General features: G+C 40.5%; 1 protein-coding gene across 3 annotated transcripts in view; it reads left to right on the forward strand.

The window, feature by feature from the left end:
- The window catches only part of REPS2 (RALBP1 associated Eps domain containing 2), a 98267-nt gene that overhangs the window by 55389 nt on the left and 17093 nt on the right, over window positions 1-25785 (forward strand). For all 3 annotated transcript variants that reach the window (XM_052674041.1, XM_052674043.1, XM_052674042.1), the window contains exons 12-14: window positions 1503-1545; window positions 3674-3810; window positions 19545-19609. In XM_052674041.1, the coding sequence (XP_052530001.1) occupies window positions 1503-1545; window positions 3674-3810; window positions 19545-19609 (245 nt within the window). The remainder of the gene's footprint in view (window positions 1-1502; window positions 1546-3673; window positions 3811-19544; window positions 19610-25785) is intronic.

A 25785-nucleotide genomic window follows, 5' to 3' on the forward strand; every position in this document is an offset into this window, starting at 1 on the left:
AATTTAATAATCAGCAATTGCAGTATTTTGAAAAATTGGGTCATATGGCTGTAGACAGGCAGCTTCTCCAGTTGTATTCTCAGGAAGTTTGACAGAGAGCAGGATTATCACACTGCATATTTTAATGGTAATTCTCTCTCTTTTCTTTAATTGCTTTTATAAGAGTTTGTTGCACAGAAACCTGGAATGACTGTGAGCCAGTTTGCTGGTGACGATAATCTGATAGAACTTGGTTTATAAATGTTTTTTTGTATCTCTGCCAGCTGCATTTGGGTTTATTACATCCAAAGCACCAGCTATCACTGTGTGACCCTGAAAGCCATTTTTTTTGTTAAGTAATAGTGTGTGGCTGTACATGTGGCATATGGTATTTGTTGTGCTCTGTATGCCTAAAGCCTCCTGAGTAAGGCCTATGCAGGGACACAATGCGAGCCATTAAAAGGTCTGTATTTGCCAGCTGCTACCACAGGGAGCTCCTGCCCTGTTTGAGGGAATCTGTTGTACTCTCAGGCAGTGCTGTACAGCAGCTGATGATAAATGTCTAACACCTATCTGAGGGAAGCAGAAGCTCTGAGAATTTTTTTCCCTAAACCATGACACCTATCCTCCTTGCTTCTCTGAAGTGTTGTGCCTTGATTAGCAGAACACAGCAGGAAAAAGTGAAGATTCACTTTGTGAATTTGTGGGATCACTCAACCTGTTGCAATACCTGGAGGATTGTTCTGTGGGTTGAATTTGAAAGCAATCACACGGATATATTTTCTCAAGATTGCTTTATGTTAGCGAGGAGAGCAACAGCAGAGTCTTGTAAAGAGTATGTAAACTGAGGAACAGCCTCAAGGAATTTCCCAGAGAAAGTAACTCAGCACTACTGTTTTCCTATTACATAAAATCTGGAGGTGGCAGGATGTTCAGAATTCACACAAATAAAAGAAAGAGATTTTTAATGTTTTTGTCTTAGCCTACAAAACTTTCTACTGTTCCTTAAAATGCCTTTCTTAAAATGCCATGCCTTTGCTGTGTTTAAGTAACTTCAACCTGATGTATTTAAAATTGCTGTGGGTACAAGCACACGGACTTCTATACTAATTAGTTGAAGTGTTTAGGAAGGACCTAAATGTTTGTGCTCTGGAATCTGGGACAACATATAGACATCTGGACCAGGAAAAAGATGTTTTCTGTGGGAAGTTTATATTATTCCTGTGTTGCTTGCCAACTCTCTTTTGTCATGACTGCCTCCAGAATTGCTGGCCAGTGCTGTCAGGCCCATTGCTTCCTCTGCTCTGCAACAGCCAAATCAGAAGATGAAGTTCTGACTATGCTTGGGCTTTTGAATTTTTAAAACATTGACACATTACAGAAACAAAGGAGAAGGAGAAGCAAAAACGTATTGCGTGAGATGAGCAAGCTCTCACATCCACATTTGCTAAAATCAAATGTACACTGATCTAACAGCTCTTATTTAACATATTATGTGCTAGCAGTTCTTTTTTCTCTTTCAGCTGCTCAGGAACCTCATGCACTTAAAGCCAGGCCCAGATCCAGGTACCGCTTTCATTTCTGTTTCAAGATAAGATGTGCACTGCCCTTATGTTAAACGCGAGGTGTGATGATGGGTGTTGCCATGTAAGCTGCAGCCTGGAGCACTGCATTATGCCCTGTGGTCTCTGCTTGTAAGGCCCTGGCAGTTCTACCTGGCCACTTCCTTGGGGTGATGGCTGCCCCCAGCCCTGCCTCTTGGGGCTGTGGCAGGATGGCAGGAGCCCCCTGGCTCCAGGAAAGGCTCAGTGCTGTTCTGCAGTTAAACTCTGCATGGTGGCTGTGCACAGATGCAGCGCCAGTGGCTCAGCTCTCATGTATGAATGAGTGCATCCTTTGGTAGCTATGCTTATGCGTGCCTGTGGCTGGTCAGTGTGTGACTGGTCAGCTCTTAACTGAGCACTAGAAATGGCACCCTGCTGGATTTGGATATTCTAAGGAAATAAGAGATGTGCCAGGAGCTACTGTGTATAAATGGATTATGTATTGGTTTTGGCTCTTCTGGACAGTCAGATCATGCCTTCACCTTAAAACTTCTGTTTTTCAGTTTGTCAGAGGGCTTCAATTCTTTTGTTAGTCAATTAAAATAGTCAGGAGTTCTTTCCTTATAAGCTTGTCAGAGTTTGCTAATAAGAGAAGACCAGCTCTCCACATAGTGAATGGAGATGGAAATTCCCTGTTCTTAGAGATTCCAGCCAGAAAGTTTGAACCACCTTGGGTGCCATTTTTCTGCTGACAGCCATTTTTGCTTTTATGCTGTTTTAAATTCTCTTGCTGTGTTGCTGAATCATAGAATGTAAATAAGAAAACAAAACAAAACAAAAAGCGTAAGGCTATTTTATGCAAAATTCATGTAAAAGTTCTTCAGACATAAAATGCAAATACTTAAATGAGTTTGAAAAATGCTACTTGAACGTGAGTGATGATGTGATGTATGTCTCACATCTGACTTTATGTCACTGCTTCAATGCAGAAGTTGGACTGGACATCATCAGTACATCCTTGCACCCAGCCCAGGAGCCTGGCTTTTTAGCATAAGTTGGTGAGGTCTGCCTACTGGAAGCAGAGATTCGTTGTCACAGGGTTCTGTGTTACAAGGTTTGGGTTAGGTCTTAAATGATAATGACATGGAATTCAAAGCTCTACCAAGGCAAAAACTTCATTATCAGCAGAGGTTTTTGTGTCAGATGTAAATTTTGAAGCAATTACAGCTTTCACTCTTGTATTTATTAAAGTTTACATCAAAAACAGGATCAGCATTGCCAAGTGTCTGTCCAACTAAATAGCTGTGTTCTAACAACAGCCTGTTTGACAAGAAAAGATCTGTTTCCCATTAGTGGGAGTTATTTCTGTTCTACTCAAATGTGGTTTTGGTCTTGCCAGTCATACATAATGTATTACAGTATGTATAACATCTCACATTGTCAATGCTCATTTTGAACAAAGCCCTTGATCATGCAGAAAAACTGGTAACTACAACAACTGAAAAATATTGGATGCTATTCAGCAAAATCAGAGCTCTTACCAAGTGCACTGCATTGGGATTACATGGTATGGACTTATATGGGATGACCTAGAAGGGTGTTCTGAGACGTGCAATTGACCACTCTAGAGTGCTTTGGATCCATTCAGTTTTTCTGGATTTTGTTGAATTTGGTGACTGTTTACTATGAAAAATAATATTCTGGTAGCTAAAGTACTATAAAGTCCTGTATTGCATACAGGAGTTCAGTTGAGGCTACACCTGTATAAATACCACCCTTGTAGTTGGGAAAGCAACAGAAACTGTAATGAGATTATTTTTTTTTTTAAACCCAGATTTATTCAAAATAGTCACTACAGTTATTGTTGTGGCAGTTGAAGTTTCACGAGAGGAGCCAAAAACCCATAGAAAGAATTAGCCCTCTTAGTGTGACAGGTCCATTTCCCCACATGCATAGTTTCTTCCCCCTATTGCCAAATAAATCCGCCTTGTTATAAGGGGAACTGTTAGTCAGCAGGGCAAGGGATTTCCACCATGAACTCAAGTTATTTTTAGGTACTATTCACTGTAATTGTTTAAAATGAATTTTGTAATACAATATTTTCTGCTTTTTTTTTTTTTTTTTTTTTTTTTTTAACTGTTCTTCTGTAGGTCTTATTCTAGCACATCCATAGAAGATGCCATGAAAAAGGGAGAAGAGCCCCCTACTCCACCTCCAAGGCCACAGAAGTCACATTCCAGAGCTTCCTCTTTGGATCTGAACAAAATATTTCAACAAAACACACAAGGTAATGTTTGCTTTCTTCCCTTCTTTTGAGACCATTTTGGTTAGTTGCGTATTTGGCGAATTGATCTGTTTGCACAAACGTTTGACAATATGTGCATATGGTTTTCAGTGCAATAGACAGTAATGTATAACAGAAGAGGTTGAGCTTTATGGCATTACATCACCAGTGAGGGGGGAAAAATCACTCTATTGCCATAATTAAGGTGATTATAATATTTTCTGGCACAATAATGAGAAGCTTAACATATGGTAGTCTGTCATCACTAACTGTTTATAACTAGTCTGGCTGCTTAGACCATTTTCATTAGTAAATACAGTGCATTTGATTTTTATTACTATTCGTTATTTGTAGCTCAAAATCAGGAAGAAAACCTGGAATGTTTAAGGCAGGAGAAAGTGAAATCTGTTATATGCAAATATTTTTGACGTTCAAGTCTTCCTTACATGTAGGGGCCATCAGAAACCATTCATTGGCTAAACAGGAAGGGTAATTTCTTTTGACGTGGATGCACGTTGAGGGGAGAGAAAGACGTATGATTGTGGCTGGAGGGAAATAAAAGCAAAACGTACTCCAGTGCTTTAATGTTGAAGCATTGCTTTTGCACTGCACAGCAAGTGGTGGAAAGAGGAGCTGTTTGTTCAGGAGAGCAGGCACCCAGCTCTGCTGAACTCTGGCAGTGTCCCTGAATTGGGCCAGAGGTTTATGCAGCGCACACCAATCGTCTGCCTCAAAGACTAGGTTAAACATGGTCATGTTTATGCTTCACAGGAAAGCCAAGGTCTGACTGTGTCAAGGAATGTTTTAACTGGGTTCTCTAATGTGGCTGTTGGAGTAGGAAAAAAAGAGTTTTGTCTGTTGCTGTATACGACTTCTTTGTGGAAACATCAGACAGAAATCAAGAGTCCTGTTATGTATGCCTAACCCTGAAACTCAGCAGCAGTAAACAAATTTTGTTTTGTCCTTACACAGTGAAACAATTCCTGATCTGTGACTGCAATTCCTGTTCAGGGGGCTGTTGCCCCTAATTTTGATTTCAGTATGCATAAAATATATATCGTGAGAACAAATAGAGCCAAGTATGCATTTTATAAGGCAGAAAATCTTCTCAGATTCCAGATAAAATGCATAACTGCAAGGGAGTTAACTTGGATTTAAGTTTCTTTTGGAATACAAATGAAAAGAGAATGTAAATTCTCTAAGAAATCGTTTTGTGAATGAAAAGTAACATCTTGCTTTGAAATGGATCTTCTTGAAAGTCACAGTTACTGTGTTACAAGTAAAATAATGATTTCTTCTGGGCAGCTTAACAAACTGGAAGTGTTATAGAATATGACTGAAGGAATGGTTAACTCACTGATAGATTTTTGGATGGCTTCATCACTGGAAATGGGACAAATAGCTAAAGATAGGCAATATTTTGTTTAGAAAAGAAAAAACTAAAAACAAACAAACAAACAGACTCCCCCCAGAACTACATACTTTGGTTATCCAAAAGCAATTCATTATACTTAGTTCAAATTTATAGATAAGTAAAACTGGAAAGAGAATTGGCTTTAGGTTGACAAAACCTGAAATATAGTGCTACCAAATTGCGGAAATGTGAAAGAGGTCTCCCAGAGGTTCAGCTTCCTCCTTTGCCTGCAGGGTCTTGGCCTGTAATTTTTTGCTGTCTTGAATGTGCCCTACTGGTAATGCTAAATGTTTGGGGTGGTTGTCTTTCAGTCCCTTCCAATGGAGCTCTTCTATTTTGTGTCCAAAATGTAAATACTCCCTGAGTGAGGATGTGGAGAAATCTGTAGCCTCTGTGGATTTAAAGAACAATTTGTTAAACAATATATAGCCCTACTAAGGGTTCAATTTCAAATAAATTTGCATTATCAGTAAAGAATTAAATCAAGCCATCTCAATACGCCCAGATACCACAGTGCATGTATCTTGCTTTGCTCTCATTAAAAATGTCTGTATTGGAAGTAGTGTTTTCAGTTCTTTGTTCTGTGAAGAAACGTAAGCATGCATTTTTCTGATAGTAAGCCCTGAATGTTTGTTATTCTGTAGCATCTTATTGAAAATAAGTCTTTATAAAGATGCTTTTTCTTCTCCCACTTCTCTTGTTTTGACCACTGCCCTTTCTTCCTTCTTTCCTTGTTGGATTTGCCATTCATTAGAAATTCTAGTCTCATCATTTTGTGTATTCAGACACCTTTGTCATCTAAAGACAGTTCTTCATGGAGTGGTCAATTTTTAGGAGCCAAATGCTTCAAAAAGAGAGTTTTTAAAAGAAACTGAGAACTGTCACTTTAAACCCAAAAGCTCTTGAAGGGCAAGTGGCATATGCACACAGGTCAGGTAAATTGCAGACACTTGTATAATAACAAGCTGTATTTCTATTTCTGCAGGCAGTATAAATCATGATGTCAGAATAGTTTCCATCTGCAATTGGAAGATACAATTAAAGATTTTCAATATAGATGATATGATGGCAATGTACTATTTAGGTTTCTTGGTGATTGGGATAATACAAGCTGGTATAAATATCAAACCTTATGTGGGTCTACCCGCATGCTAGTTAATTACTTTCCTGGTGTACTCTTGACTGAATGTTTGTTTTGTTTTCTCCTTGTGTTCCTTTCTGGATCTTCAGAAATAGTCTCATTGTGTCCCTCTCTACTCTGCCCTTGTAAGGTGCTGTCAAGAGTACTGTGTCCAGGTCTGGACCCTCCAGTCCAAGAAAGACAGCTGTTGGAGAGGGTCCAGGGGAGAGCCACAAAGATGATCAGGGGACTGGAGCACCTCCGCTATGAAAACAGGCTGAGCTGGGCTTGTTCAGCCTGGAGAAAAGAAGGCTGCAGGTGACCTCATTGCAGCCTTTCAGTACCTAAAGGGAGCCTATAAACAGGAGGGGAATCAACTCTTTGAAGGGGTTGATAACAGCACGACAAGGGGAAATGGTTTTAAGTTGAAGGAAGGTAAATTTAGGTTGGATGTCAGGGGGAAGTTCTTTACAGAGAGAGTGGTGAGGTGCTGGAACAGGCTGCCCGGAGAGGTTGTGGATGCCCCGTCCCTGGAGGTGTTCAAGGCCAGACTGGATGGGGTCCTGGGCAGCCTGGTCTAGTATTAAATGGGGAAGTTGGTGGCTCTGCCTGTGGTGGGGTGGGGGAGGTTGGAGATTCATGATCCTTGAGGTCCCTTCCAACCTGGGCATTCTGTGATTCTGTGGGTCTGTTATAGCTGAGCCACAAAAATTAGCAGCTAGAATTTGAATGGCTGGAAGGCCATCCCTTCTAGATCCATTGTATTGCTAGTGTCAGTGCAGAAAAACAGACACTATAATCGGCCATTTTAATAACATCCCATGTGATTAGAATAATTCCATTCTGGTGCATTAGTTTTTGTCCTACTAATTCTTGTTCAGTGATAATCCTGATTATGCGAGTCTGGTGAATAATCTGCTCCTGTATGAGTGCTCAGTAGCATTAACTTTTATTTTCAGTTCCTCACTGGTCATATTGGTCTATGGATATTGCTTCTTACATTGCAAAGCTATCAGTGGTCAGGAATGTTACTTGGTGTATTTCATTTCCAAAGGGCAGAAAAAGAAAAATCTCTTCAGGTAAATTCAACCAATGGTTATGGCAGATCCCTATTTGGTTTGATTTTCACAAAACCATAGAATGGTTTGAATGGGAAGCGTTTCCCTTATAGAACTTGTAGTCCAACCACCCCACAGTGAACAGGGACACCTATAGCTCCATCAGGGTGCTCAGAATCCCTTCTAGCCTGACACTGAATGTCTCCAGAGACAGGGCATCCATCACCACTCTAGGCAACCTGTTCCTTTATCCTGTATTTTATCATTTACTGAGCTGTTCTTCTCAGTTGTGAGAGGAAAAAAAAAAAAGCATGTGAGAATAATTCATCAGGTTATATGGCATGCTTGAGAAAATATTAATAATAATAATAAGACCATTACCATGTGGTAATATACCATATGCTGAAGAAACCTCACAAAGCTCAATGCTGGGGTTACAAAATACTGGTATTAGAGAAACATTCTGCCTAATGCAGAACTGTTGTTTTCTCTCAAAGCAGTCATAGGATGCCCCTGTTTTTTGCTTTGCTTTACAGGGTGATGTGTTTTCTCAAGCACTGCACAAACAAGTTGCTACAGTCTTAAAGAAGAAGATTTTCAAAACCCCACTGCTCCCTGAGTTTTGCCTACAGTATCTGTGTAAGGCTGTTACTGTATTTAACTAGAGGAAGGTCATTGCCAGCCAGTCAATACTGTGAGTACACATGAGAATTTCTGTTAAGACATGTTAGGAGACAGAAGACTTTTTTTTTTTTTTTTTTTTGGATGGTGAAGCCTTTGTGTTAGCATCTGACAGGAATTTAGCACAGCTAGATTCTCAGTGTATTTCTTCTTCTTGAATGTATAATCTCTGGCATTTGGCCTATGTACATATGAAGAAAATATTTGGCTGGGTTTAATACATTCCTGGAAAGACAACAGCAGGTTTTAGCACACACACACAAAAAGTCAGTTTAAAATATGTGTGACCTGGTTTACATCTTCATTTCTCTGCTAGCCTGCTGTCTAGCCAGATGCAGGCAGGAGATTCTAGCGTAAGCCTTGAGAGCCTGCAGCCAGCAAAGCTTTTCTGCACTTTGCATGGGGGTGTCTGCAGAATCAGCTCCTCTTCAGGCTCCTCATGTCCCAGCACTGGGGTGGGGGGAGCAGGCACTGGGGAGCCCAGCAGAAAGCCAGGGTTTTCCTTGGGCTGGGGAAGGTCCTGTCTTCAGGATTAGAACTGAAAAACACATCTGCTGTCTTCCAGCATTTTGTCTGATCACATTTTCAGCCTCTGAGAGCTACAATTGGGCCATTGTAGGCAGTGAGAGCAGTCAGGGGCTTGTTAGATTGATACTGATGCCTCTGAAATATAATTAAATACATCTAGTGTGGAAAACGTTTTATTTCCCACTTAGTTCCATTTCTGAAGTGCACAACTTCTTTTAATTATCAGTTCTGTAGAACAAAAGATACTTATTTGGAAAAGAGTATTTGCTTTGATGGAACAACATAGTTGTCATAGGCAATGTAGTTTCATGCTGATATGGAAGCAGATTGAATGTCTCTGTAATTCTTCAAAACAGCCCTGTAACTATTTACAAATGAATTTTAGACCGAACATTTTCAGTGCTCATTTGCTTATGAGCCTTCTCTCCTGCTGAGGCTCCCCATGTGGTGAGGAACATGAGGAGTGCAGGTGCCACTTTACTCAGACGTAAGCAAACCCTCAGTGTAACTTGGGGTCACTCTGTGGGGGATGTGGGCTTCAGCCTGTAACACAGTTTTATTTCTTTCTCTTTCAAAATGTGAAGTTTTAATCACCATGCGTAGTTAGGAAGGGAGGAATGGGCTAGTGTTTTACCAGAAGTACTGCGTGGAATATGTTTTCATAAAATCATAGAATGGCTTTAGTTGGAAGGGACCTGTAAAGACCATCTGGTGTAACTCCCCTGCAATGAACAGGGACACCTACAACCACATCAGAGTGCTCAGAGCCCCGTCCAGCCGGACCTTGGGTGTCTCCCAGGAGATGCACTTCCAGGTGGGTTTTCCTACCTACAGCCAGATCTGTAACCTCTAGCTGCATTGGCTGGGCTTGTTATGGCTGCCAAAGAAGAAAATGTCCCATCTGCTCCCAGTCTTGTGGTTACAGAAAGGAGACAAGGGAACTGATTTATTGGTGTGCATCATCATTTTTGTGCATGATCCAGATGTGTCCCCACATCACTTCTGTGCTCCTTCATATCTACCACTCTCACTCAGTGTAAAATGGTACTTTTATTGTATGGCTTGGTTGATAAGTAGTGCCAGAGGACTTGCTATCAGCATCTTTTCTTCATGCCTTTGAAGAGCAAGAATCCTCTTTTGGATGATTCTGCTACTTCCTCAAACACTCCTTACTTCGTTCAACTAGCACAACCTTTCCTCAAATGTATGGGCTTGGGAATGTTTGTTTTCTGAGTGTGGAGATTTCTGAATAGTAGAGGTCTGTTGAGATGTCTTTGTTTTTTATCATATTTGCATATCCACAGCCAAATTTTATGTATTTCTGGTTTTAGTCCAGATATCAAATAAAATACTTGTGTGTTTGTGTAGGAGAGAGGGCTTGGAGAACTGAGTGCTGGTGTCTGTCATACAATAGAAACCAAGCCGAGTAGTTACTCTGTAATACCATTTTCAGCTGTTTTCAGTTACATCGTATTTCTAGCTCAGAGAACAAGCCAGGGTAATTTTCTCCTCTGAGTAGGTGAAACTGGGTGCTAAAACACTTGCCAAAGTTAGCCAAGATATATATGGTTATTGCATTATCTTCTGTATTGTTTAAACTTATTTATATTTCCTAGGAAATACCTGTATCTATTGAGGTTAGCTATCTGCAAGTCTTAGCTACCAAAGATAAGCTTTAAAGGGATCAGGGAGTTATGTTGTTTGTGTTAACATAAATATCAGTTTTTGAATTAACATTTTGGTTCAAAATTGAAATGACAAGATGAATCTAGGATAGCTGTGCCCTTCTTTATGCTGAATTTAGATCACAGTGAGTTTCACAAAGTAATCACTTTAAATGACTCCTTCCTTTTATTGTGATTGTATTTGTCACGATTTAGTAAAATCCATCTACTTCTTGTGTAATAAATAGGGAAGAATTTTACTCGTGCTGTAGAACTGTGCTATCTTGCTTGTTACTGTCTTGTATTTGTTAAAAGATTAAGTTACAAAGGTGACAGTTCTGAGGGATCTTTTTTTTAGAATAGCAGTAATGGCAAATACTATTAGCAAAATATGCTCTTTGCACAATATTGTTTGCACAATATACAAGAGTTCTAATGCTGGCTTGATCAAAGTAGGAGGGCAGCAGTAAGTGAAGTCTTTGTAAGGATTGTAACAACAATAAATAATTTATTTATTTTCACACATAAATCAAAACACAGAGAACATAAAATTCAGCTGACATTCGTGCTACTTTTTCTCAGGCACTGAACCGCTGCAAAGAAAATATTGTGAAATGCTTTCATAACATAAATGTTGCATTTATTTTTTCTTATGGCGGGAGTAGCTTTTTTCTTTTGGGAATCAGCCCCTGATCTGTTTTTGAAGCTGCTGTTTCCTTCTAGTCCTGTTCCCTTTCATAATATATGATCACTGAACTGGGCTTATTCTGAATAAAATATGAGTGTCTTCCCTCTGATTTGCATGGGAGAGTTTTATGCCTTTCAGTCTTCTAGAATTTTTTATGAGGGATGTAAGTGTTTACAGCTATTAAGCTAATTTCTTTGCCCATCTAGAAAAGGGGTTTATTCAAGATTGGATGGACGGGAGGAAATAGTGAGGACATAAATGAATGAATTGTTATTAAATGATAGGAACCTGATGGGGTACCTTGTTTTGCTGTTTCTAGATTTTGAAATTTGTGAATATCTCTAACAGCTGAGTCAAGAGTGTACTTTTGTGTAAACTGGGGCAAATCTTGCCAGCCTTTCAAGTCTGTTTATTGGCAATTTGTCTACATTGAACTTTTAAAATGATTTTCCTCATTTTTCTAATGTTTCTAGGATTGAGGAATATAGTGTGATTTCATTCTGTTGCAAGTTGTTAAAAGTGGGAAGTATTTGGATGAAATTTTAAACACGAAAAGTAAAGTTTTTAAGGCTGAAAAGTTCTTGACTAGCTCTACCAGCCTCACAGACCTTGGCCAAGCTATTTTCAAGGTCCTGTTTGGCTCACTATAGTCTTTGAAAACAAACAAGCAAACAAACAAACCTGATCTATCATAGAATAGCTTACAGTCTAGGTTAAACAGTTTTGCAAGAAAGAATCTCATATTTATTTCTCCTGTGGCAGAAAGGGGGGCAAGTTGTCTCCCTTGTAGGAAAGCCTCAGCAGATGCAGATTTCCTCCAAAGGCTGAGGTGGGGCTCAGGGATGGCGGCCTATTGCTCTTCTCAATTTCCGAAGTTCTGAGGTGATCTCTGCTGGATGTGATCACAGGCAGCAGGAGCATGTGACATCCCTCTGGAAGCCCCCAGCAGGCCCTCTGGGATATCCTTGGGCTGAAGAACTCTGGCAGTATGGATCCGTCAGAGCTCGGTGGAGAGACTCTGCCTCCCTGTGGGTGGAGAACGCAGCTAAATGGGAGGGAAAGAACAAAGTCGTGAATGATACTGTTTGAGGGGCAGGAGGGAGGTGGTCCCCAGACAGAAACACACAGAAAAGGAACAAGTAGAGAAAACAGTAATTTGAAAGTTGAATGGTTTAGAGAAGAGGAGGGGCAGATCATTAGGATGGATCCATGGACAAAAGCAGGTATTTCACAATCACCTTATTGGAGTCCTTCAATAAATTTACTTTACTGGCTACAGCCCTTAAGTTTTTTTTTGTTTTTTTATTGTTGCAACTTTCTGAAGGCGTGTTAGTGAGAATTCATAAATCAAATCTCTTCAGGGAAAAAAACTTATTTCACAATCACTGTACTGGAGTACAGGAAGGTAAATAAGGAAGGGGTGCAGGGAAGGATATCTGTTATGTGATACCCAAGTACTCCAATTTCAATGAAAAAGAGGAAAGTTTTATAAGACATAAGTAAGCACGAACTGGGTTTCAAACTTAGACTCAGAACTTGTTTCTGTGGTCTGCTTTTGGCAACAGAAGCAGGAAAAATACCTCAAACAAGTTTCCAAACTAGCCTCAGAGTGGAAGGGCAAAAATGCCAGCTTTCAAGCTACCAGGCACCAAATCAACTGGTGAGAACTCTTTCAGTATAATAATTCATTCTGTTGGGGTTATTTCTTAGAGCTGTTTCTGTATTGTAGATCTTTCGCTTCCTGGCAAAATTAATTGAATGTTCTCCTGTTAAACCTGATCTGGGAGCTTAGCACCCTGAGGCTGCATAGACTGATGTGAATCTGCAATGCAGCCTCTCTCTTCCTTGATCCAACAAGTGGTGGTCATACTGTGCTGACCTTTGGCTTCCACCTGAAAACTATCAAACACACCAGCCAGAGGAACTCTATCAGATTGTTTTCTTTCAACTTAAGTCCCAGCCCAGCTGTAGAAGGATTGGTCTTACGAGAACAGAACAGAAACAAGAACCTGAACTTATGTCCACTTGAACGAGGGCAGTCCGGATTTAGGATTAATTTAGTTGAAGGACTGCACCATCTGACAAACACAGGGCTTTTCCTTCCTTTGGGAATGGCACCTGAGGTAAGAGGAGCAGCCAACCTATGGTGCCTTTTTATTTGTGGGATGAAGTATATGTGTAGAGCTGGGCCACTAGCAGCTGCAAGGGCCACATCAGGGTGAGCACAGGCTCCTTTGGTAGTAGTAACTAGTTTCATCTTGGCTAGAAATATGCAAAGTGGCCCTTGACTCAGGGAAACCACCCTTCATGAAAAAAAGGGCATTGCTTATGCACGCATTCAGCTCAGATGATTTGGAGTGCATTATTTCACTCGTCAGCTTTAATTTGACTGAGGTGATACCTAGAGTAAAGTGATATAAGACCAGGAAAGAATGCAGCTGCAAAGAATATGAATAAAATTAATATCTGGCATAGATATGTTTCAGGAAATATAGTTTTATATGCTGGTTTTCACTATGATTTTTTTTTTTTTTTTAAAATTTTTTAATAGCATGTGTCCAGCATTACAGTCTATTATGGCAGATTTTTTGTTTGGTTGGAAGAGGTGCAGCCAATTCTCTTACAGGTTGATCTAAGGGATCCCAAGGACCCAATTTTGTCTCACCCTAATCTTGGCATCCTTTCCTGTTGCTATACGTGGTGAGCTGAAGTCCTGTTTGCCATAAGTTTAACAGAGCTGGGATAAATCTGTTTGGACTACTTTCCTTGATCAAGTAACAGTGAAGGAACCGAGGATTTGTCTTTTGTGCTACAGAGGTTGGAGGCAGAGCAGCTTGGCTGGATAGGATGATATGCCCCATTCTCAGAATGTAGAATTACATCCTGGTGTTTGTTTTAAAATGTTAATCTAGCTTCATATTGGAAAACCTGCTTTTTTATCTAGTGTGGTAACCTGTTAGGGCTATTAAAACTTCGCGATTGCTGAAGTCGAGCAGGAAAATGGTCCTGGCTTCTTGCCATGCTGATAGTCCACTGTTATGTGTAAACACACTGAGAGATGTGGTTGTTGCCTGAAAGCCTTAACACCCCCTTTGTGGGAGTAACTAGTGCATGAAAATGCTATCATTTACAGCAACACTTGCGATGCAGACACTTGGATGTACTTAAATGTCTTTACTGGTAACTGAACAGTCCTTCTACTCTGCTATCTTTGAGACTTCATTCGCATTGCTCACTCTGGTATAACCACCACCAAGCTGCACAGCAATGACACATCTGTGGGAGTACTGGGACTGTGAACTCCCTTCCTGCAGTCTTCCTTCAGGGAGGAAATTGTGTGGGTACCTCTTGCTCTCTACACCTGCAAGGAGTGCACTCCTTTGGTGCAGTTCCTTGCTTTTTGTAATTGCTTGTTTTCTTTGATGTGGGGATGCATTTCAAAATCCTGTTAAAATGGGCTAGAAGACAGGTGGGGCCTTTGCATCTGGCTTGCAGCTCCTAGGCCATTGGATCACATCACTACCATTGGAGGTGTAATGGAGGCACAGCTCTGGCTGGGGGCGGGGGGAGAATTGGCGCTTTTAGAGCGGCTTTAGAGCACCACGTTTTTGTGGTGTATCTTGTAGGGAAATATGTAAGGATAATAGCAGACCAAGTGTTAGATAACTGTTTGAAGGGAGGTTATTCCATCTTACCCTGTGGTCCTTTTGTGAGTATCCATGTCCTCTAGTTCTCTCTGTCTTTACGCAGGATATGGAGACTTGTCTCTAAAGAGCAATAGCATACAGCTTTTTCTTTCACCCCCAAGCTCTGGGATGTGCACCTGATAATATGAATTTACCTGATGGCTGCTCTGTCCCATTGCTCTTGCTTTCTCTTTGGGACCAGACTTCTCTCTCCCTGTATTTATGTTTGCTTTCAAAGTTTGAGTGATATCATCTCTAACAGCAAGAACCTATCAGTGTGAGGCTTTCCCCCAACACAGGAGGCATTCTAGAGTAGCCTAGTAGTACAAGTCACCTGCTGATATGCATACAAATCTAGGAGTATCTCTCAATATTGCCCTCTTTTAGAGTAATGGTACTAGAGGAAGCTGAAGGATGTATCATCTGCCATTAAATTTCTTTTTCATTGCCTTCTGTGGAAAATGGTTGTGGTTTTGTTTTTTTTTTTTATAAGTTGTTATTAGTCCTCAAAATTTAACTAACTAGCAATTGTGCTCACATAAGCATGATTTCCCTCTAACAACAGGCCAAAGATGTTCTGCAACAGCAGGAATTTTATGAATATTTCATGAGTAGCTTAAGTTAGAATTTGCAGGATTAAATAGAGGAAACTGGGTCAGATGCACGTGGTGTAAGCATATAACTTCTTTAATGCTAAATTAATGTATGGCCTGTTTTGAAAGCTGAAGAAGTGTTTTGTTCTGCTTTTAATTTGACCATCTTATGGGAAAGAAATGTTTTCCCTTTGAAATTTTTGGTGGGGGCTAATCCTAGTAGTCTTTCAGGGCTTCACAGTGTATGGGGCTTTGCCACCACATCAGGATGTGCTTTTCCAGCCAGATAGTGCCTCGCTGCTTGAAACATTCCCTGCTGCTTTTCTAGGTATATCAGTGAGCTGGAAGAGTTAGAGAGCAGGACAGCAGGTGCTACATCTTTAGAGCAGTGCTCAAGCTGAGGCTGCTTTTCAGTGCTTCCATAGCACTTTTGAGGGCCTGCTGAAGCATAAGCCAGCAGATTTGAAAAGATGGGGCCTGGAGGGGCTGCATACTCTTGGCAGGGCACGAGGAGCAGCTGTGGGTATTGCCTGTAGTTTGCTTCTCAGACCATCGTGGCAGCAGTGCCCAGCATAGTGCCATGCTCATTAAGCAGCTTGCATAGTTCGTGCTCCTTGCCTGAACTGTTTGGCCTGCAGAGTTGATCTCCTCTCGGTGACAAGCAGTAGTAGTGGTGGGAAGGCAAGGTGCACTCATTGAATAACAGCTCCCACAAGATTTTCTGAAAATAAACATTGAATTTGCTGCTGTTGAAGAGTGCAGTGACCTACAGAGCATTTGTGTTTGTGTTGGATTGTGTTCGTATTCAAATATTGTTAGTGTAATAATAATAACTGCTAAAGCTCAGTATCTGCACTGCCAGTGCTCAGATAAAGGAAAGAATAATCTGAATTTGAGACTGAAAGAAGGAAGCCTTCTTACTCTGCTGTTCATTTCTGAAGACTGATTATGTGGAAGAGAGGTGGAAAGTGTGGTGGAGATGACATCATGCTGATATTGCAGTGACCTAATAGATGGAGCTACTTAACACAAGAGAAAGGATTGTAATTGCTTAATTTGTGTTGTTTGTTGTGGTGTTTTTTTGTTTGTTTGTTTGTTTGTTTGTTTGTTTCCAAATCTCTTTCACACCTGTAGGTATGTTAGTGACTCCCTTGGTTAACCTCAGCTGGGTTGTAATTGTCCTATCTCTGCCAATGTCTGCAGTGATATTAGGCTTCATTTTGATTCAAGAGAATGATGATGCAGAGGATGTAAAGGCCCAGAATACTATTCAATCATAGAACCATTGAGACTAGAAAAGACCTCCAAGGTCATCGAGTTCAAGTGTCAACCCATCACCTCCATGCACTCTAAGCCATAAAACTCTTGAGAACTGTTTATAGTCAGTGTGACTGTTCTCAATGATTTCATCTACGCATTTTTACTTTCATGTCACCAGCTTAATGGCTAATACTTTTTATCTTCGTATTTTCAACCACGTAGACATTTTTAGGTCTGGTATATAAAATATGTAAATGGCTGTGCTGTAACAAGGCTTGTAATGGTCTTTGTGGCTTTTTAAAATATACATAGAAATAAAAAGTGTATAAATGTAATTGCTTGTTTTAGCATTATTGTGGTGGGAAGCATTTCTATGTTTAATAATGCATTTTTTTTACTATTCAAGTAACAGTGCAAGATGGACTGTCTTGCCTCTTTACTGGTGCAAGTGCTGAGCACTCAGTGCAACAGGAACCTGGGGAGGGTAAACCACCATCAGTCCTTATGATTTCTCTGGCCTAGTCCTTCTCTGTGCAGCTGACTTTGGAAAACCTCATCTATCCTGCAGTATTTTCCCATGATTGATTTTATGTATTTTAAAGAAACCAAACTGCAGCTGGACCTTTGTTACCTTCCTTTGTGCTAGTTCACAATAAAAGCTGAAATTGTGTTATGCTGAAGAGGCCTAGAACCGACCATCAAGGGTTCATCTTCCTCCCCTTACTTCTCCTTCTCCCTGTAGAATTCCTCCACTGTATGCTGACAACAGCATACAGATGCAATATATTGCAGCTCCCCTCTGCCGTACACCATCATGGTGCCAGCAGTGCGCTATTAAAGGTGTGTCAGCTGAAACCAGGACACGAGGGCACTGCTGTTCAGTGCTGACTCAGGTGAAGGCAACTGGCTCAACACAGGGTTCTGAACAGCAAGGAATATGCAGCCTTGCTTTCTGGTTTGATAAAAGAATTTGAGAATTGGTTTCAAGACTGCAAAAATTTATCAATTTATGTTTGCGACACCATTTTCAGTTGATGTAATACATGAACTGCAGGTTTTCAAATGAAGTCAATGGAGTTGCAATCAGATACTCAACTCAGAAATCTGATCGTGTCTTTTTTCTGGACTCTTTTAATCCCTATCTTAGCAGAGAGAAATACCCCTCACATCACAGTCACACTTCATTCATGTCATCACTTTTTGGCACTACATACATTTGTGAGCAACTGTCTTCTGAGAGTGAAGCATGGGAGGAATAAAATGTCATCAAGAATCTCTGCGGAACCCATTGAGAGCCCATTGAGAATGGCAGCCACTGCCATCCACCCAGACTGATGTGTTTGTTTCTTAGAAACAAGGCCGCGTATCCCACTAGTTTTGTGATTTTGTTCCCTTTTTGTTAACGTTTTAACAAAAATATTAGAAATTAAAATGCTTTGTAACATATATTAACAACATTGTATATTTTACAAGTGTTTCTTCAAAAGTAATGCCTCCTGTTTTATGATGTTGTCCCATTACATCTGAGGCAGATGTTGGTTGTATGGGAGTAGAGGTTGGACGTTCCCACTGATATTTCAATATATGTTGTTGTAGTGTGATAGATGGCAGCAGAGGGGCAGTAAGTAATTAGAAATTAGAAATCACAGAACCTTATGTCTGCATTAGAAATGCGTATGAAGCTCAGGAGTGGAATTGAAGTCCTCCATACAGAAAAAATGGCACCCACTGACATTCAGTGGTGCTTACTGAACATTTCTGGAGACAAACCAGTGGATGTGAGCACAGTGAGGTGGTGGGTGGTGCTTTCCAGCAATGGTGACAGTGACAGTGGGTCACCTATGCTGGTGCAGATTGTTATGAGTGTGGCATGTAGGCTTCTGTTCATAACTGTTGACAGTGTTGAAAATCACGGTCATGTCAATGCTCATCGTGGTGACTGTATTGAAGAACAGTGTTCTGTAGCTGAGAATTTGCTCTGTCAATTAGTGTTATTGTGCTCATATCTGTTGTAGTTTTCATGGGAATAAATGGGAGGCATTACTTTTGGAGTAACTTATGTATTTGTTGCCCAGGATGATTCCTGTTCATTCAGTGTGACCTGGACAGGCCACACTGTTGAACACCTGAGGTTTAGGCTTTTAGTTTTCTAATTCTATGGCAGATGTTTTCGTTATAGGCTGTGCTCCATTGCAAAGTTTGCTCTACGTGAAGGGAACTGAGGATGAAGAAGGTGGTCAGAGGTCTGCAGCACCTCTCCTGTGAAGAAAGACTGAGGGAGATTTGCTTGTTTAGCCTGGAGAAGAGAAGGCTCCAGGGAGATCTTACTGTGGTCTTCCAGTATGCGTAGGGAGCTTTTAAGAAAGATGGGAGAGACTTTTGCTAAGATTTGTAGAATAAGTGATATTGATTTTAAAATAGAAGAGGTTAGATTTAGATCAGATATGAAATTCTTCATAAGGTGGTGGTGAGGCACTGGCACAGACTGCCCAGAGAAACTGAGAGTGCTCCATCCCCTGGAAGTGTTCAAAGCCAGGTTGGATGGGATCCTGGGTGGCCTGGCCTAGTGAAAGGTGTCCCCACTAGGAGCCTACAGTAGCAGGACTGAGCTGGATGGTCTTTAAACTCCCTTCAAACTCAGGCCATTCTATAATTCAATGAACTCTAACCCCACGTTAGATACTAAGCATCACTTTTTTAAAAGGCTGTGATGTTAAGGACAAAGAACAAAGTACCAAGGCTACATATACTCTTTTTCTGGTGTTTTTTAACTGGAATTGGACTTCTTTAGTTAAGACTCTTGTGGCTGACTGTCTTCCATCTCTGCTTTTTATCACAACATTGTGGTTTTTTACAGTAATTAAATCACTGCTCATTTTATAAGCATTGGAGAAAGTTATTTCAAACAGGTTTTCCTCAGTAAAGATCAAGTTTGGTTTCTGTTACTAACAAGTTGAATGCTGCCTCATCACTGTGAATTATGGAAATAAATTTTGGTTTTATTTGTAATTAAGTTGATGTTTGTTTTTCATTTTCTCTGTTCAGCTGTGAGGTCTGGCTGGCTGCCCCCACCACCACCCGCGCTGCCCCCTCGACCTTCTGTATCTCAGGTACGGGCAAGCTTTTAGCAGTTTTTGTTTGCTTGGTTATTTTGCTGTTGCAGTGGTTAGCACAAGTTGGCTTGGACGCTGTAGCCATTCTTGCTTCCAAGTTAATGCAACTTCACAGTTTGCTCTGCAATTCCATACATGTCCTTCTTCATTGGTCTGTGTATCCAGTGTGTTGCAGTCTCAAATTGCAGACGAATTAAATCACTTTGTAGTGGAGCTTACATGTACCCACTAGATAGAACTGTAAATTAAATGCTAGTAAGGCTACCAATAGGAGTCTGGTGCCTGATAGGCGTGGGCTTGATACCAGTTGTTTTCTTCTCAAGCTTCAAATGCTCAGAGGGCATCTGTTAAGGGAGCTGCAGCTTTTAAGAATGTCACCCATTGATTTGAAAAAGAATGCTGAAAGGAAGTAAATCCCATGCCAGTGATGTTATTCAGTTTGAAACTATCAGTAGTGCTTTTCTTTTGTTTTGCTTTTAGATGATTTTTGTGTGTTGATTTGTGTTTAGAGTATTGTGCAACCACAGCATAATGCAAAATTGATGAATTTGTGCATATCTGCATTCAAATGGTCCTTCATATTTTAGGCAGTGTTACATTGTCGGCTCTGGCAAATCTTAGACAGCAGTATGCTTCATACATAGCTCCTTTGGTGAGGTGTTTAACAGATGACATGGCCACAGGAAAGCTAATAGCCCATTACATATAAAAGCTTGGCGAGGTACCTTCATTGGGCCAGAAACTGTTATCACTTAAGTTTTGGATCTGCTCTTTGGATCTGCCTGCCTGTGAGCAACTCCTGTTGCACCTGTTGCACTGGGCTTATGGTGGAAATGATAAGGGCCTCACTGCTACTCACAACTGTACCAGCAGCTCATTCCTCTCTTTCTTGCCCCTTTTAGCTGTATCTGAGTGCAGCTAGTTTTTGCCTTGAGGACTATAGGGTACTCTGGTTTGAAGCTGCGTAATTCCCCCAAGTCACTGTTAGCAGTCCTACTGCTAATGTCCATGCACCTTAGTGTACCCATCATGTTTCTGCTTCATCTGATTCATCAGTCCCTGGAGAGCAGTCTGAACCAACTACTCTCTTCCTACACTGGGTCAGGGGGAATGGGACCTTTCTAATGCCACAAACACAACAAGAGTCCCACGTGAAATTCTCAATCCACTCCTTTCCAATACAAAAGTCTGTTTTCTGGAAAAAAAGAAAAAGAGAAGGCATGGTTTCTATGCCTTTTCAGTATTGAACATATAGCTGATACTTTGTGTACATGCATCACTTACATTTACTTATTTGATTTCTGATTATTTTTAAAAGCATTATATTAAATATCAAAATATTCTTTTGACCTAGCAAAAATATACATAAACCCAGTTCTTGAAAATGTAATAAACATAATGCTTGTCACGTTTTGCTTAATTTATCACCAAATGTGCCCTTCTGTGACAAAGGTAACAGACAGTAGGAAAGCATGTGTGATAGGGTCGTAATTCAGCTTAGCTGACCCTTGCTAATAGCACGAAGGAATAATAAACATATGGATTACATTAGTCCAACGGGGCCCTTTATTTAAAGAGCATGAAGAAAGAGGGAAGGATATCCTTTCAGAACAGAGGGAGGATCAGAATATGAAGAAAAGCCATGATGTTGAAATGATGCATTCAGCTTTTTCCTGTTCCATAATTTACCAATCTCTTCTTAAATTTCCATTTTAACTTAATTTTCAACAATGTTATTGAAAATCTTATTGTATTGCCTTAACATTGTGCTGTATGCCTGCAGGTAAGTACTGCTAATGACAAATATACCTTGGAAATGAAGTGAGCCTCACATATTTCAGGGGCTGTGCACCATGTAAGTACGCTTGTGCGTGCTTGTTTTGGCTCAGGTTGGGAAATCAGCTTATGGAGGAGGAGAGGGAAACAGTTTCTTCTGAGGACTGCATTTTTCTATGGATGGATGAGAACCAGCGTGGACCAGTTGGCTCTTCAGAGTGAGATTAGAGAACTTCTGTGATATAAAGGCTAAAGTGCATAAAAGAGAGCTACCAAGGGATAACTTAATTAATAGCAGTGTAGAAATAGTGTCTTGATCTTGGCTTATGGTTGCTGTTGTTTTTAGTAGAATTTATTTCAACCTTTAGGGAAACATTTTTCCTGACAGATCCTCCAAGGTAATCCTGCTCAGCAAGTTACTGAAATGCTGGTTAGTCACAGCATGCCAAGTATCTCCAGTCATATTGCAGACTTCTTTAATTATTTCCGTATCCAGCTCTGCCACCACAGCACGGCCAGCTGAGTAATGGGGGAGAAGGACTGGATTGCTGGATGAGAGTGGCACAAGCTGAAACTGAGAGCTACTATTGCTGTGGCCTCCACTCTGCAGCTCAGTGCAGTCTTACTGTGAGAGGCTTGGATCTTGAGACATTGAGATGAATTAGCCAGTTTATAGGGAAATAGCAGCAGGGCTGTCTTCTCTGGTGTGGGTCAGTGCTGTCAGCCCTGCCTGAAGGCCATCTAATCAAACTGCCCTGCAATGAACAGGGACACCACAGATACTTCAGGGTGCTCAGAGCTCTATCCAGCCTGACCCTGAATGTTTCCTGGGACTGGGCGGCATCCATCACGCCTCTGGGCAACCTGTTCCAGCGCCTCACCACCCTCACAGTAAAAAACTTTTTCCTTATATCTGATCTAAATCTCTTCAAGCTTGAAACCATTTCCCCTTTTTCTGTCACCACAGACCTTGTTAATGAGTCTGTCCCCTTCTTTCCTATAGCTTCCTTTTAGATATTGAAATGGGGCTGTCGGGTTGCCTCGGTAACTCCATTTCTTTTATATTTTTCTCCATTGAGGAAGTCAGTGTTTTGTCAACTTATATCTCCATCAATCCATAACCTGTACCCAGGTTTTCCTCAGAACTTTCATCAGGCATTTCTTTAATGCAGCAATGCTCTCATCTGAAATAGCTGCAAATGAGTTAAATAAAGATGGACAAAAGGCAAGTTTACGTAGTGTGGTGAGGTACTGCAATTCATTTTTCCATTATCTCTGATTTAAAATCTTTTAGTTCAAATTCCAACTCATATCTCTCTGCTCTGCAAACTGTTTTGAATTGATGTTTCCAGTAAGATGTTGTGCAATGTGCTATGAAATGCTTTATTACAACCCTCAATTCATGTTGCTTGTCTTTTGAAAGAAAAAAAGAAATCGGTTTTTGCCTAACTTCTGTGAAGGGCACTTAGAAAGAGTTTGTATGGAAACAGGCTTATATAAAGACTAGAGTTTTATTTTGGTTAATATGTTTGTTTTGAAGTGTTTTCATTTTACTACTTTGTATATGCTTATGTGCAACTTAACTGATGTCTTCTGTAATCCCAAATAGCACATCTTACACTTAGCAAATCTGTGGTAGCTGCTTGGGTTTAAGAATAATTGTGTTTGTATCAGTTTTCCTTCATCTTGTGACCATAAATGCTTAATATGTTGCAAGCTGTTGCAGTGACTTAGGGTGCTGCCCTTACCTCTTTTGCTCACTTCCCAGGACATTCTAAACCTATGGCTTTTCTGGTCTATTTTTTTTTCTTTAAGGCACAACTTGTTAGGTGTTTTGGACCCCCCCGAGTGATAATACGTAGAACAAGCAACCTACAGCTTGTTGAAATATTCAGCATGGTGTAGGAATCACAATAGGAAGGCAGCAGTGTACACTGCTGATTCTCAGTGGTACAAATTTCAAACAGGAAATAGCTATGGGTGCTGTGAATAACATTCCACTGGAACTGAGCTGGAACGAAACGTGTGTGCACATCTCACATAAGCCTCTGTTATTATTTTTTTTAAATGGAAAACAAAATGAAGTTTATTACTTTTGGCTTTTAAGCATACAGAAGCCATTTACTGCCATTGCTTACAACGAAAGATTTAGTGACATACTTATGTTAATAGGAATTATGGATGAGCACTGAAGAGCAAGTAAAACTTCAGGATTTTTTCCAACATAACTCACTGTCTGCAGCATTGCCCAATTAGATCAACATTCCTTTATTTAAATTACTCTATTTTAGTATCTTTCCGTCCTGCAGTGATGGTATCCTGCTGGTACAGCATAAGGAGATTTGAAAACTGTTGAACTGGAAGAAAACCCTGTATATCTTGGCTGAAAAAAAAACATGTTCTTGGTCTCTTTTCCCAGAGCCTAAATTTTAAGCCTGTTGCAAATTAGCTCTGATTTGTGCTGGACTTTTGTTTTCTTTAGACCTTGGAACCTGCTTTTCCCAGCAGTTCCATGCTTGCAGTTTTGATGAACACTGACAAAAATTACAGACTAAGGCAGTGTTCTAGTGAAGTTGGAGTAGGTAGGCAGTTGTTAACATAAGCAACTTGTGAAGCGTTGCGAGTACCTTGCAGCCCTAAATATTAAAATCTCACTATGTTATATGAGCTCAGAGTTAAGCTGTCAGTTGAGAGGCCATCATTAGCATTAGTTACTATTGATTTGGTGAAATAATGGAAACATAATGCTGTGAGGGATGATAGGTGGGTCACCCTTCCCAGTTACAGGCACCTGGCTGTGTTGGAAAACTAAGATATTCTTAACTTATTGAATGTTCTGCTCTCAGAACGTTACTTAATACTTCTAATTCCTCAAAGCCCTTTGGCCATTCATCATCAGGAATTGCAAGTGAAAACTGGGACCCAGTTCAAGAAATGTCTGTAACAGCAAATTAAGTGTGCCCACGCTGATCTGTGGTGCTGAGTTGAAGAGGTGGAGAAGGGCTCCCATCCATCGTGCTGAGAGCTCCCGGACTCCTGAGTGGAATGGCCACATGCTGGTTCCATGCAGGGAGCTGGTCCTGGGGATCCCATCTGCCAATAACTGCTTTGCCTAGTTAAATTCGGAGGTCCTGACGGACTGATCTTCAGAAGTCTCTTAGGTAATGTAATTTTTTCCTCACTTTGACCAAAATAACCCACACCTGGTCCTCTGGTTGCCTTGTGTAGTCTATGCCTTTGACATCTGGGTAAAGCCTGAGTCACTAAGAGGATGAGAGAGGGTTTGCTGAGTTCCATTATGGGGCTGTTTGGAGAAAATGTGCAACCAACTAAGGTGCCTTCTTACTGTGTAAAATTATGTGAGGAATATGTCCTGCTGGCAAGACATCCGGACCTTTGTGAGAGGACCTTTTTTGTTATGGAAAGAAGAAAAAAAACGATTTTGCTTTTGGCAGTCCACTACTCATATACATGATGGTTCTCTCCCAAGCAGCCATGTTAAACTGAACCAAAAGATACTTGTTCAGTTTGCAATCACTGAGCAAGAAAATGATGGCGGTTTTTGATCATCTCCACTGTTTTGGTTGCAGATTAACGTATTTTGTATAATCAGTGCATTAGGTACTGAAGAAGCCTGTGACTATAATAAAACATGAAAGACTTTGCCATCTGCCACTCTAATATAATACAAATGGATTATCCTCTTCTGTCATGAAAATTATATATTAAATCTGAAATGGCTAGGCAAAATAAATTATGGTTTGAGGAATGGTAGAAGCTAGTGCAGTTAGAATTGAGTTTGGGAAGTAGTTGATGGTTGCCATAAAATCCTTTCTAAAGAGATTTCTGGGAGAGTGGCAGAATAAAAGTGAGTATTTTAATTAAAACATGTTGTAATAACTTCTTGAATTTGGCTTCAGATTTATCATAAAATCAAGAACAAAGCAAGGCAAGAATCCAATGCCTGTATCTCATGTGGAAGGCACATACCTCTTCCTAGTTCTCATTCATCTGGTTTTGTAGAAGTGGAGTACTGAAACAGGTTGTTGTTAATGCTTCCATCTGTGTCCAATTCTTTCCTTGCGAATGGGCTGAATGTTGCAGCAATTTATTTGTATTTGCTGCCTTTTGCCTAAACCTTATCAGCAGCCCTCAGATAGCTCGGGGAAAGAAAAAGCTTATCAAAACTTCAGGGCTGCACAGTGCGGTGAGGAAGCCAACAGCACACTGAGACCCCAGGAGCTTGTTGCATTTGCATCCCTATGGGTTTTCTTTCTGTCTTATCGTTTTTCAGTTTCTGTAACAAGCAATAAAAGAAACTGATGATTCACTGTGGGGTAGACTAGACTCACAGAAACTGGAATTGAGACATCTTGACTTCTTAGAAATTGCCACTA

The sequence above is a fragment of the Tympanuchus pallidicinctus genome, unplaced genomic scaffold, assembly GCF_026119805.1.
Source record: "Tympanuchus pallidicinctus isolate F22 unplaced genomic scaffold, pur_lepc_1.0 scaffold14, whole genome shotgun sequence".
Classification (NCBI taxonomy): Eukaryota; Metazoa; Chordata; class Aves; order Galliformes; family Phasianidae; genus Tympanuchus; species Tympanuchus pallidicinctus.